This window comes from Mesoplodon bidens, assembly GCF_964165515.1.
Source record: "Mesoplodon bidens genome assembly, chromosome: 2".
NCBI classification, from domain to species: domain Eukaryota; kingdom Metazoa; phylum Chordata; class Mammalia; order Artiodactyla; family Ziphiidae; genus Mesoplodon; species Mesoplodon bidens.
In genome coordinates this window covers 71,896,930-71,909,222 of record NC_138177.1, presented here as the reverse complement: position 1 = coordinate 71,909,222, position 12,293 = coordinate 71,896,930, and the positions used below count along the sequence as shown (strand labels likewise).

The 12,293-nt window shown below is 56.8% G+C and overlaps 1 protein-coding gene across 8 annotated transcripts in view; it reads right to left on the bottom strand.

The window, feature by feature from the left end:
- Nucleotides 1-1,240: 1,240 nt before the first annotated feature.
- ARHGEF11 (Rho guanine nucleotide exchange factor 11) overlaps nucleotides 1,241-12,293 on the bottom strand; it is a 113,873-nt gene continuing 102,820 nt past the window's right edge. For 7 of the 8 annotated variants that reach the window (XM_081256683.1, XM_081256686.1, XM_081256685.1 and 4 more), the window contains 12 exons: nucleotides 11,540-11,718; nucleotides 10,892-10,967; nucleotides 10,401-10,568; nucleotides 9,481-9,571; nucleotides 8,231-8,356; nucleotides 7,712-7,773; nucleotides 6,544-6,762; nucleotides 5,850-6,206; nucleotides 4,658-4,786; nucleotides 3,474-3,721; nucleotides 3,034-3,223; nucleotides 1,241-2,440 (listed from right to left, as the gene is read on the bottom strand). In XM_081256683.1, coding sequence (XP_081112809.1) covers nucleotides 2,382-2,440; nucleotides 3,034-3,223; nucleotides 3,474-3,721; nucleotides 4,658-4,786; nucleotides 5,850-6,206; nucleotides 6,544-6,762; nucleotides 7,712-7,773; nucleotides 8,231-8,356; nucleotides 9,481-9,571; nucleotides 10,401-10,568; nucleotides 10,892-10,967; nucleotides 11,540-11,718 — 1,904 coding nt within the window. In that variant the 3' untranslated portion in view covers nucleotides 1,241-2,381. The remainder of the gene's footprint in view (nucleotides 2,441-3,033; nucleotides 3,224-3,473; nucleotides 3,722-4,657; nucleotides 4,787-5,849; nucleotides 6,207-6,543; nucleotides 6,763-7,711; nucleotides 7,774-8,230; nucleotides 8,357-9,480; nucleotides 9,572-10,400; nucleotides 10,569-10,891; nucleotides 10,968-11,539; nucleotides 11,719-12,293) is intronic. The other variant, XM_081256690.1, reaches the window with a different exon arrangement.

Below are 12,293 nucleotides of genomic sequence, written 5' to 3'. Positions count from 1 at the left end.
GGGGCCCCGACTCTTCACCCTCAGTGCTGCCTCCACTGAGATGACCCAACCGTGCCCCAAGAGCACCCGGCTGGCTTCTGGGGAGCTGACATCCACTCTTCGGCGAGCGTCCCTTCTTCACCTCTGGTCACATCCTCTCGGCCCTGACTCCGCTTTCTGTTGCCTGGACAAGAGCCCTGCTCTCCCTGCCAGCACTGCCTCTCTGCGAGGCTCTGTGGCCTTCACAGTCCTCTCTCTGCCTCTCACCACCTGCGCTGCTGCTCAGCCTCTCGGCGGCTGGCTGAGCTTTTGCAGGGAGCAGCTCTTTGAATTCCCAACACTGAGCACGTAGCAGGTGCTCTCCAGTAACAGCCAGCCTCTCCAGTTACCCCTGCCCGAGGCCTTCTAAAGCTCCAGTGGATCCGTGCAGTTCTTGTCCTCACCCCTACACTTTATCAAGAACGAATCGTGTATTAATTCTGATGCCCAACTAGACTGTAAGCTCCCAAGGTCAGCACTCAGCATCATGTTGGGTTTAGGAGGGAAAACATTAGTTAGGGGGGAAAGAGAATTTGTCCCTTAGTCCAACAATAACGGCAAAGAGAGGCAGTTTGAGTGGTTACCGTCCTGGGGGTGTGGCCACGTCTGATGAGCTGCTTCCAGGGGGTGTCGGAGCCTGTGGGAGGACGCGGAGGGCCGATGACAGCAACTGGCCAGGCCTCTGAGATGACCCTCCCCTGTGTATTGCCTTTAAAGTCCTGAAGCTCACTGAAGGCAACTCATGAGGGCTCTTGATTCTGGGGCCACTGCGTGCGTGCATGTGTGCGTGCGTGTGTTGTCTTTTCGTGTTCTGGCCATGGGGGCTGTATCGCTTAGTCTGAAGTTCAGTGAAGTGCACATCTGGAACTTCGGGAGAGAATATGGCAAGGCCTGGGTCTGGGGCTGCCTTCTGTTCCCTCTATTCAATTCCAATCAGTCTCAGAGGGAACAACCACAATATCTTTTTTTTTTTTTTTTGCGGTACGCGGGCCTCTCACTCTTGTGGCCTCTCCCATTGCGGAGCACACGGGCTCCGGACGCGCAGGCTCAGCGGCCATGGCTCAGGGGCCCAGCTGCTCCGCGGCATGTGGGATCTTCCTGGACCGGGGCACGAACCCGTGTCCCCTGCATCAGCAGGCGGACTCTCAGCAACTGCGCCACCAGGGAAGCCCAACCACAATATCTTTGATCACAGCAGTTCCAAGAATCACACACACACCACCACAGTTGAAGAATATTTAACTTTTCTTAAAAAAAAATCTTAACCATGAAAGGAAGAAAATAAGAGTATACATTATTTTAACAGCAAAACAGTCATTTCCATATCTGTATTTTATATATATTATATATATTTATATATATATATGTATATATACACCTAGCACAGTGTGTATATTCTATTAGTCTGTGGGGAGTGGAGTGGATGTGGTAATAGGGGCCAAGGCTGTGGTGGCCCCTGGGGATGGTCCTAGGTTAGTTTAGGGACTCCAGCATTCAAACCCCTACCCCCACCTCCCTGGGGCCCAGTTTTCAGCTCTGTACCTGATACACTGGTTTTCTATAGGGAGAGGGTGGGGCAGGGTGGACACAGGTGGGGTAAGAAGTTCCCCTGAAGATGAGAAGTCCTAGGAGGGAGGGAGTAGCTCAGCACCGAGCTGCAGAGGCTAGGCTCTCCGGCCAGGTGGGCGGGAAGCTGGAGGCCTTCTTGCCTATGGGAGGGCGGGGGCCCGGAGCGCTAAGGGTTGGCTCCACCTTTGGGCCCTGATCCTGGAGCTGGGCTGCTAACAAAGAGATACAAGTGAACCTCCTCTTCCCTTAGCAGTCCCTCTGTAACTGCCTTCGGCACGCCAGGATCAGAAACAAAGAAGGTCGAGTTATTTACAATAGCAAAGATGCACATACAATACATACATATTTATAGGAAACCAAAGTGACAAAGAGAGGAGAGGTGGAGACACCCACCCCAGCCTTGGGGTCCTGTGGAGAAGGGAGGGGAGGAAGAAAGTGCATTTACACTGGAGCCGCCTCCTTTCACCCGCACTGGCTTGTCTGAGGGCACCCACACAGACAGGCGCGCACACGTACGTGGGACAAGGGGGGCCTTTCAGATGCAGTCAGCATGCTTAGGAGACACAAGGCCTTGAAGGGTTGGGCTGAAGGGAGGGGAAAAGACACTGAAACTTGACTCCAATCTGAGCAGACCAAGCAACATGCGCATCTCCCCCGCGGGTCTTGGCTGGAGCTGTCTCTTCAACCGCCTGCCTCCACAGCATGGAGGTTTGGGCTCTCCCCACCCTGTGCCCTGCCTCAGGCCAGTCCCTAGAGGAGGAGTCGGGACGCGGAGGATTCGGTGGTTTGGACAGCTACAGTCCTGGAGATGTGGCCGCGTCCGCTGGGCCGTCTTCCAGCGGGGCGTTGGGGCCTGCAGGGATGTGGGGATGGCAGTAAGGAGCTGGCCTCTGAGATGACCCTCCCTCTGTGTTCTGCCTGCAAAGTCCTCAGGCTTGTGAGAGCAGCTCTTCAGTGCCATCCTTCCGTGACAAGGCATTCTCCTCCTCCAGAAACCCCGGAGTTCCCTGTGCGACCCGGAAAGGGCTGCCTACTGAACCCCACTTCTGTTCTGTCGGCCCCCAAAGCCCACGGGTAGGTATGGGTCTGTCTTCCTGAGCTGGAACACAGCCGTGGCCCTGGCCCATGCGATCTGCTTCTGAACCACTTATTAAGAACAGGTTTCAGATGTGAGACGAGGCTCCCCCTGGTTTATTATCTCCATAACCCAAGAGAAAAGAGGGTTCAGTTATAAGTTTCCCAGTTTTAGGGGAGCTTCTGTGGGCCTTTCCTAAAATGACCTCTTTCTGAAGCTGAGGGAATGAATGAATGAACTGTACTCAGGGGGAGATGAGGCCCCTTCTCAGAACTCCCTTCCGTGTCCTCACACTGCATGGCAGTGCTTCCTCAGGAGCCGGAGGCCTTGGCCCTGCACACCCCACCCCAACCCCGGAGGACTTCACTCACCGTCCTCAGGGCAGGGCCCCAGTTCGCAGCTGTCCCTGGAGTCAGAGGCCAGGTGCTCCTTGGCTGGAGGGGACAGGGAGCTGTCTATCCATCTAGCTGCCTCTGTGTGGAAACCGCCCACAGGCGTGGTACCACCAGATGACTCTCCCCCGAGGGACCCGAGCAGCTCTTTGTGGGCCAGCTCCATGTCCTGGAAGAGTTGTAGAGGGACATCTGCTCTCAAGCCCCTCTGTTCATGAGCCCCTGGGGAAGGGGCAATGCCCTCTTATCCGTGGGGTCCAGGGGATGGGTTGGTTGTGCTTGAGGGCGGCTGGGTGGGCTGAGGGTAGAGCCCCAGGCCAGGATCTAGGGCTCCCATGGAGACACACTGTGTGGCTCACTCATGTGGGTGATGGGTCTCGGAGCAATGGACTGAGGCCTCCAGGGTCCCAAGCCCTTACCTTGAGCCTGTTGAGCTTGACGGTGAGCTGCTCGATGGTACGGAAGATCATGCCCACGTCCCTGAGGGCCAGGCTAGGGGGAGAGCGGCCCGGGCGCCTTTGATCTCCATTGCCTTCCCGCAGCGCGGGCCGAGGAGCCGTCTGCCAGGCAGGGAGGCCATCAGGCTGGGAGGGGCCCACGCGTGCCCCCGAGGGGTCAGTGCTTGAGTCCAGGGGTCCTGCCGGCATGCTCACGTAAAAGCAGTTCCCTGTCCCCAGCAAGACAAAGCGATTAGGAGGCAAACAGAGAGGAAGTCTAAGCCATCTTCTGCTCCCCTGGTGTTCCCCAGGCCGGCTGATGGGGCCAGGGAAGCCATCCTGCAGACGAGCTCGGAGCAGGCTGGCCTTGTGCTGCCTACCAGTCTCCCAAAGGCCCTTCTCCGCCAGAGAGCCTTCGAGATGGCGACTTTGCTCGGCTTGGCCCAGAGCAGGGGAGACACTTAGTGGTGGAAGCTAAGGGAGAAGGGGCGGGGTGGTTGTGTTTCTTCTGGGAAACAGGAGTGGCTCCCATTCCCAGAAGGAAGGGTAAAGAGGGCGTGGGCTGGTTTTAGGCACTTTTGAAGAAGAGCAGGCGGTAGCCTCCTTCACTCGGCCCCACCTCAGGCTCTGCTGCTGAGCTTGGACACGGTGCCCCAACTGCCATCTATTTCACGATCCTTGAGGTACCTCAGCTCATCAGAGGGGGTCGGGGACACACAGAGAAGGACGTAAGGCTGACTGACAGGGCAGTAAGCATAGGTAAGTGCCCAGGAGCCTGGAGGGCCACGTAGGCCCTTTTCCACAGTGACACTGGATTGTGGCTAGTGTCGGGGAGAGGTGGCTCAGAATGTCAGGCTAAGGACACTGGGCCCTGGACACTGGGCCAGGCTTCCCCACCCCCTTTCGTGACTAAGCAGAGCTGCTTAACCCTACTGCTTTGAATGGGGCCTGCGCCACTCTCGGCGAGGGGCTGGCACAGGGTCTGTTCTCCCGTCTTCAGGCCCACGTCCTACTCCTCACCCATTCCAGACAGTTCAGGGAGTACATACGGAGGTGTGTGGCCATGTGACTGCAGGCAAGTGTCTAACACCTGAAGCCCAGTTCTGCCCCCGTGGGCCCGCATTCTAGCCCTGGCCTGTCTCTGGCTCCAAGGAGAAGTTCATTACCCGTAGCCTTTGCTCCGCCTTCCACTTCGGGTGGCTCAGGCTCTGACTGGCCACTCTCTGGTAGTGCAGGGACAACTTTGCTGCCTGCCACCTCAGCTGCACCGACACCACCACCAGGGACAGTAGAGACTGAGAGAGAAGGAGAGGGAAGGGAGAGAGAGTAGGAAGGAGAGGGAGAAGGAAGGGGGGAGGGAGCGGGGGTGGAGAAAAAGGGAAGAACAAAGTGAACGCAAGATCACACATGATTATACCCCAGGGAGCTAAAGAGAGCCGCTCCACCAATTCACCAGAGGAGAGAGAAGGGAGGTCAGGTCCCAGAAACCCAGGAGAGAGCACACACCTTGGGCAGATGGAAAGAAAAACGCTCCTGGAAAAGGAGGCAGAGCTGGGCACTAGGGGAGGAAAGGAGACCACCTAGCACTAACGTGGACCCCCCCCCCTCAACCCCTCGAGAGCATCCCGTGCTTCGGTTCATCTTTCCTGCTGCACTCCTCAGACCAGGCTGCCCTCTCTTCAGCTTCCTCCCTCCCCCGAGCTCTGGCCAGACAAACCTGCCCTGAGTCCCCATCCTAGCCAGTCTTGGCTTTTCGTGTCTTACCGTCCACGGCATTCCACAAGCTGGGCGCCCTCCCTACGTCCCTGCTCATTCACCACAGCCCCACACTCCCCACGCGTCTCCCCAGCCTTGTCCTCAGCCTCCAGTCTTGGCTCCACCTCTAGTCCCGCTGCCACCTGCATCCTACACGCCAATTCCTTCGCTGCTATCTGGAGTGACTGGCTGCAAGCATCTGCCCTTGTCTTTCTGGGAATGAAGCTCCTGAGAAGAGCCCCACTTTTCCTTAGAACTGGAAGAGCAGTGAAAAATGCTAGCAGAAACTTTTATTGACAGTTGATTTGTGCCAAGCAGGAGTATTATCTTTATATTGTAGAATGAAGTCCAGAGGTGATTCAGATTTTTGCCTAAGGTCACACGGGTACTAAGTGATGGAGCTAGGACTTTGCATCTCAGCTGTCTGACCCCAAAGCCTGTGCATGATAGCAACATGTCTCCTTTCCCCAGGATCTGGACGAGCCTCTGCACACATGGTTTGCAGGATAGAGGCGGGGAAGGAAGTAGCCATCTGGAAGACTCAGCGCTACCCTAGCAAAACTGGGCATGTGTCTCTCCAGTGGACACCCCAATTTATTTTACCTTTTCTCACAACTTTGTAACTTCCTGTTGCCTCTGTGCTCGAAGCTTCTTCCTCTGGATTCCTGTCCAGCTCAGGAGATTCCCAGATCCCAGAATTTCTGGTCCTTGGGGGCAGGTGTTCCAGAGAACAGACAGCCATGTCCTCCTGCTGGCCCCACTCTGGCCCTGAGAGCCGGGCACTGTCCCCTTCACCCCCAGTGGGAGCTCGCCCTGGGGAGCCTGGGTCCCAGGGGTGAGAAGTGATGCTGATGACAGAAGGTGTAGGTGTCAGGTCATCCTCGGGCTCCCCAGAAGTCTGTGGGTCCATGGGGCGACCCGGCAGCAGGCTCCACAGGATCAGGTGCCGCAGGTTCTCCACTGGAGGAGAAACAGGGCGATGGCTTCCTAGAAACAGGACTACACACCTCGCCAGTCGGGGGAGGGTGCAGAGGTGGCAGGAGGGCCACTGCTCCCCTCTCCCACAGCCATCTTGGTGAAACTGCTTCAGTCACAGGGTGGAGCTGGGGGACTCTGGCCAACCAGCTGGGTGGGTTGGGGGGAGAGGAATGACAATTGTCTCTCTGCATCCATCTCTCCTCAAACACAACAGGGAGAGCCTTTGAGTAGGTAAGAGAGTGGGTGTCTGCCATGGTGTTCACAATGGCCATGCTACTGGGGCACCGGGGGCTGACGGTTGGGGCCACGAGGCACTCACCGTCCTCCAGGGCTGCATCGGCGAGTCCTTCCATGAGCAGAGGGCCTGGGAGGGGCAGGAGGATGGGGTCCCTTGTCCTGCTGCCCCTGTTCTCTCCATCCAGGGAGGCAGAAGGGTGAGGCAGGGTACCCAGCTCCTCTTCTTCTATGCTGCCCTCCTGCTCGGGGCCCTCTAGCAGGACCGGGTGCTTCCCTTTGACCCTCTGCTGGGGCCCAGTGCCTGTTTTGGATGGGAGGACAGTGTAAGACAGGGAAAGAGGGAAGGCATGTATGGGTTGATCCCAGGCCCAGCTTTGGGTTCAAGGGGCTGGGAACATTGGCTGATTCCACAATGTTTACTGAGCACCTACTATGGCCAGGCACTGTCCCAGGCTCTTGGCATACATCAGTAAATAAAACAGAGATCCCTGCCCTACGGAACTTAAATTCTAGTGGACGGACATAGAGAAAAATAAAATAAGTAAGAAAATTGTCTAAATAAATTAGAGAAGTGCTACAGGAAAGAAGAAAACATAGCGCAGGGTGTGGGAGATCAGGAATGCTGGTATTAAACCGAGTGGTCAGAGAAGGTATATTGGTGCAAAGCTGACACCTGCACAAAGACTTGAAGGGGGTGCGGGAGTTAGGAGAAGCATTCTAAGCAGAAGGAAACAGAAAAGGGACCCAGCCAGGGAGCCCACCGGGGAGGTTTCTCTCTAAACATGAGACCCTAAGTTATTTCACATAAAAACCCAACGAGAATTCTGTCTGAGACCCTCTTGCCCCTGCCAATCCCATCCCGGTGACTGTATCTTCAGCCCTTTGGGCTCCCTATCCCTGCCTTCACAAGACTCCTGTGCCTGCAGATCTGAGTGCATTCTGCTCTCCGTTAGGCACCCCCGGACCTGACTGCCCCTCTCTTCCTCCCCTGCTCGATACCTGGCACCCAGAGAGCCCAGGTTGAGAGCTCTGTTCAAGTGAGCTGGTCCACATTCGCTTCAGCCTGTTCTCCTTCCTCTTCCAGACTCTTTCTTCCTCACTGTTTCTTCTCTACTCTTATCAAAACCTCACACCTCTGGCCCCTACGGCCCTCTCTCATCACCCTCACAGGCACACCTGGCCACCTCCCTACTGTGCCTACAGAAAATGGAATGGGTTGGGCTCCCACAAAGACAGCTCAGGGGACTTACCTCCAGGCACTGTCTCAGGCTCTGGCTCACTACGGAACACCTCGGAGTCATCCAGTCCTACCCTGAGGGAAGGAACAGCCAAGGGTGAGAGAGGATCGCCTGCTGGGAATTCTGGCTCTCTGCCAGCCAGGAGGAGGTGGCCGTGTCATGAAATTCCACTCTGGCCTCCTGAGTTGGGATGGGCAATGAAGGAGCAGGGCCCAAGGAGGGAGGGGTTTAGACTCCAGCACCTGCCATCTGGCTGGCAACTCGGAGGGGCGGGTGGGTGTCGGCCAAGCTTCTCCTGGTCATAACTTTATACCCCCCACCCCACTTCAGGCACAGTCTCTACTACAGCCGAGTGCGGGGCTGCAGGGGGAGAGCAGACAGGGACGGAAGGCAGAGATGTGAGGGTACCTTCTGCCACCTGCCCGCTGACGTCTGCTGCTGAGGCTGCCCATCCCCAGGGGTGAAGGGCTTAGAAGCAGCAAACAAGTGGCCTGGAGTGGGGATGGTGAGGGGGCCTGGAGGGCTAAGCACCTGCTGGGCGTGGGGCTCTGGCGGGCTGGCTCCTGGGGGCCTGAGGGCGGCGGGTGGACGGGCTTTGGGGCGGCTCCAGGGTGCCTGGTGGCGTTCCGCACAGCCTCTTCTAAGAGCTCCATCCACCTGTTGCTCAGCAGGGACAGAGAGGACTGGTGATGAGAACAGGACCGAGGCACACAGCCTCTCCCCTTACCGAGCCCCTGCGTCAGAGCTGCAAAGCCCTTCACCAGGCCCTGCTCTGAGGACCCCCTCTGCCCAGTGGGGTCCCCCCTTCCTTGCAGTCCTGACTGGCTGCTCACATTGGGTTACATTACTTGCAGCTACCAATTACTGAACACCAACCCTCTGTTACTAGTTGTGCTAAGCATTCTATATCTATCTCTCTTTTTTTTTAATTAATTAATTAATTTTTGGCTGCGTTGGGTCTTCGTTGCTGTGCGTGGGTTTTCTCTGGTTGCGGCGAGCGGGGGCTACTCTTCGTTGTGGTGCGCGGGTTTCTCATTGTGGTGGCTTCTCTTGTCGCAGAGCACGGGCTCTAGGCACGCGGGCTCAGTAGTTGTGGCTCGCGGGCCCTAGAGCGCAGGCTCCGTAGTTGTGGCTCGCGGGCTTAGTTGCTCCGCGGCATGTGGGCTCTTCCTGGACCAGGGCTCCAACCTGTGTCCCCTGCATTGGCAAGCGGATTCTTAACCACTGCGCCACCAGGGAAGTCCCTCTATGTCTCTTCTTTCTCTCAAAATAACTCTCAAGAGGTAGCATTATCCACATTTTGCAGATGAAAACCCGGAGCCTGAGAAACTGCCTGACTCAACCTATCTCCTCCCACCGTGCCATGCTGCCTCTGGCTGGCCACTGTTGGGAATACGGGTGAGTGAATGCCCTGGTTGGGGACGAGGGTCCCTGATGCTAATGCCTTTGAAGAATGTGGGCATTTGCAACGCTTGATGGGGGAAGGGAAGAAAAACCCCAGGGGAAAGGAGCGGGGCCAGAGAAAGGAAAGCAGCCTCAGAAAGGCTGGAAGACTGCTGGGGACTCCTCCTCCCTAGGGCAGGCCTGCTCATGGGGTCAGGGGCGGTGACACTGTAAACCTCTCTACTCCTGTCTTATCTCCCACTTCCCCTCAAGGCCCCGTCCTGTGAATGCTCTGGGGCGCAGCCCTGGCCTCCCTGTCCACATCCTCATACACCACCCTGGTCCCAAGGGGAGGGCAGTTACATGGGACCGCCCACCCCCCATCAGGCAATCCTCACGTGTTCTTGTCTGATGACGTCAATGCCACCAGCTCGTAGATCTGGGGTGGGCCCAGCTCCGAGGTACAGATAATGAAGAAGGCCCGTTTATCTGTGTGAGAGAGAGAAGGCAGAAGGGTCTGCATTGGGGGTGGCAGAGGCATGACCGCAGCCTGAGCCAAGGCGACAGAGTGCGGACTTGAAGTCCTCACCCTCAGCCAGCTGAAGAATGCAGCACCAGACGGACCTGGGTCCTCAGAAGCACTTGGGGCTCGCTTACAAAGAGGACAGAGGCAATTCTGGGTCCCCTAATGCCATCTTCACAGCCACCCCCATTACCTCTCGCTTTCCGAACAGCGAAGGCTGAGGGATGTACGGTGCTTAGGGTTTATGAAACTACATCATACCCATCCTCCCTTTATACCCCCCTCCAAGAGACAGATATCACCCCCCCCCCAACCCCCGTGTTATAGATGAAGAAAGCGAGCCTAGAGAATCTGGTTGCCTGGCTCTTGCTCCAGAGCCCTTCTTGTACACACTCTGCTTCTCACTGAAATGCTCTGAGCACTGGACCAGGCTCTGGACTGTGGGTGTGTCCGTCTTCTGCAAGCAAGCTCTGCCCATCACTTTTGCAGCAGGAAGGCTTGTCCTGCTCTTCTCTGCCCAATTCTGCTACCTCATCCTCAGCGCCCACATCCCATCCCGCCTGAACCACGCTGTCCTCCCTCATCTTGGTCCCCATCCTACCCATCACCCTAACCCACGTTGGACCACATCCTCCTGCTTCAATGAGTCAGGGCTAGGAGGAAAGGAACACAGGTGGGCTGATAAGTTCTGTACAGCCCCAGATCGGCCCCGCATCACCCAGTGCTCACTGGACACGAGGAACAGGGCTCATGGCCCTGGGTGTGGGCCGGCTGGGACTGTCTCCTCACGGGTACCTGTGGCCACGGAGCGGATGAGCACGGCATTGAGCTTGAGCACTGGGCTGAAGGTCTGCTTGCTGTCCGAGGAGCCCACGGCTGTCTTGCTGTGGCACTTCAGCAGCAGCTTCTCATCCTGTTTCTGCAGCAGCACGAGGAGGTCCTCCAGCAGCAGCACGTGGAGGTCTGGAGGGGTGTGGTGCTTGTGAGGTGTTCTCTGTTGCCCACTCATCCCCCACTAACACATGGGGTACCAGAGGCTCCTGGGTAGTCAGCTCCAGGATCTAGGAAGCCCTGGAGTCTGGTGACCTCTGATGGCTTTGTTTTTGGTCCTTCCTCCCCATGCTGTGCTTAAGGAGCCCTGAGCTCTCATCCCCAGTCGTGTTTCAAGCTGCCTCCTTACCATCCCTTTAGAGCACCGGGTACAGGGCTTATGATCCAGAGAGGGAAGAGCCCAGGGGCAGTGCCCTACCTAGATTCCCTCTTGGCCCCAGTTCCCTGGCACTTACCCAAGGTCTTATCTTTGCTGATCCTCCAGGTCAGGGGCCCCTCATGGATCATCTTTCTGGTTGTAAGATCCAGACTCTGTTAAGGAGACACCATTTATTCAACAAATATCTGAAAACCTAGACATTGTGCTAAGGTGCTGGGCATCAGTGGTGAACAAGAGTAGTCCTTGCCCTCACACTCCTGTGGGGGATGCAGACAAGTAAAAAGGCAACTACAAAGTCATGTGCCACGTGCTGTGCTGGGGGATATGCCGATGGTTCTGGCAGGGGTCTCTCTACCCCCTACTACATGCTGTGTACTCTCCTGGGATCACTCTGCTTTACCTGCCCTTTCCCTCAGCTTTATGTTCTCCCAAATGACCTTCACCTTTACCTCGAGTTTACTCCCATCCCCTGCTCTCCCAGACTGAGTTCGAACATCTGGCCTTTATGGTAGGGCTGTCTGCCCTTGTCTATCTCGGGATGGGGTGACAAAGGTAACGGGGGCTGTGTGTATTCCAGGGCCCCCATCGCGCCATCCTATCACAGACAGGCCCAGGTCTCCTCCCCTCCACCTTCTCCAGGTCCTGACCGGAGCTCTGCTCCTAAGGGTGCCCGAGAGGCACGTGCACATGTGGGGCTGACGATGCTGCAGCCTCAGCCTCCTACCTTGAACTCTGCTGCCAGGGGGTTGCTGGCCCTCTCCAGGGAGGTGGTATCCAGGCGTTTCTGGTAGCCCTCTAGACGGTGCCGGTTCTCTGTCTGCTTCACTGCTTCATTCACATACTTGAGAATTTCCCGGCACTGATCCCGGGCCCGGCAGAGTTTCTCGTGCTCAGAGGTGCCACCTACCCATGGGGCAGAGAAGAGGTCGTGAGGGCTCCTGCCTGAGAAGTCTGTCAGAGTCTGAGAGTGCCTGGCTACCAAAAGCCACTGGCCAGTCACCAACCAGCAGGGATGGGTGTAGATACGCCACCCTTGCCTAACTTGGACCTCAATCGTAAGGATAACTTGTACTGAGGGTCCTCGTGTTTCAGACCACGGCTCTGAAGACACCCACAGCTCTTGGGAACTCCTGCCTAGACCACAGCCACTCTACAGGTGTGGAGGACAGGAACGGGGACAGGGACTGTGGGTGATGACAGTGATGGTGTGTGTCTCTCTCTAGGAACACCTGTTCAAATCAGGCTGTGGTTCTTCCCACTTCTACACACTGACGCCAACATCCCAAAGTGGAGGGTGGTGAAAGCTGCTCAGGATCCCAGGGACAGTGACAACCTGGGGTTAGACCCCCCCTATTCAGGATGGTCCCCTACTCCTGTGGAGTAAGCACGCATGGCTCTGTCTTTTGTGCATCGCACAGAGACGTCCAGCAGGGGGATCAACAGGGCTAAAATCCGGCCACAGCCTCTGGCGTGGGACC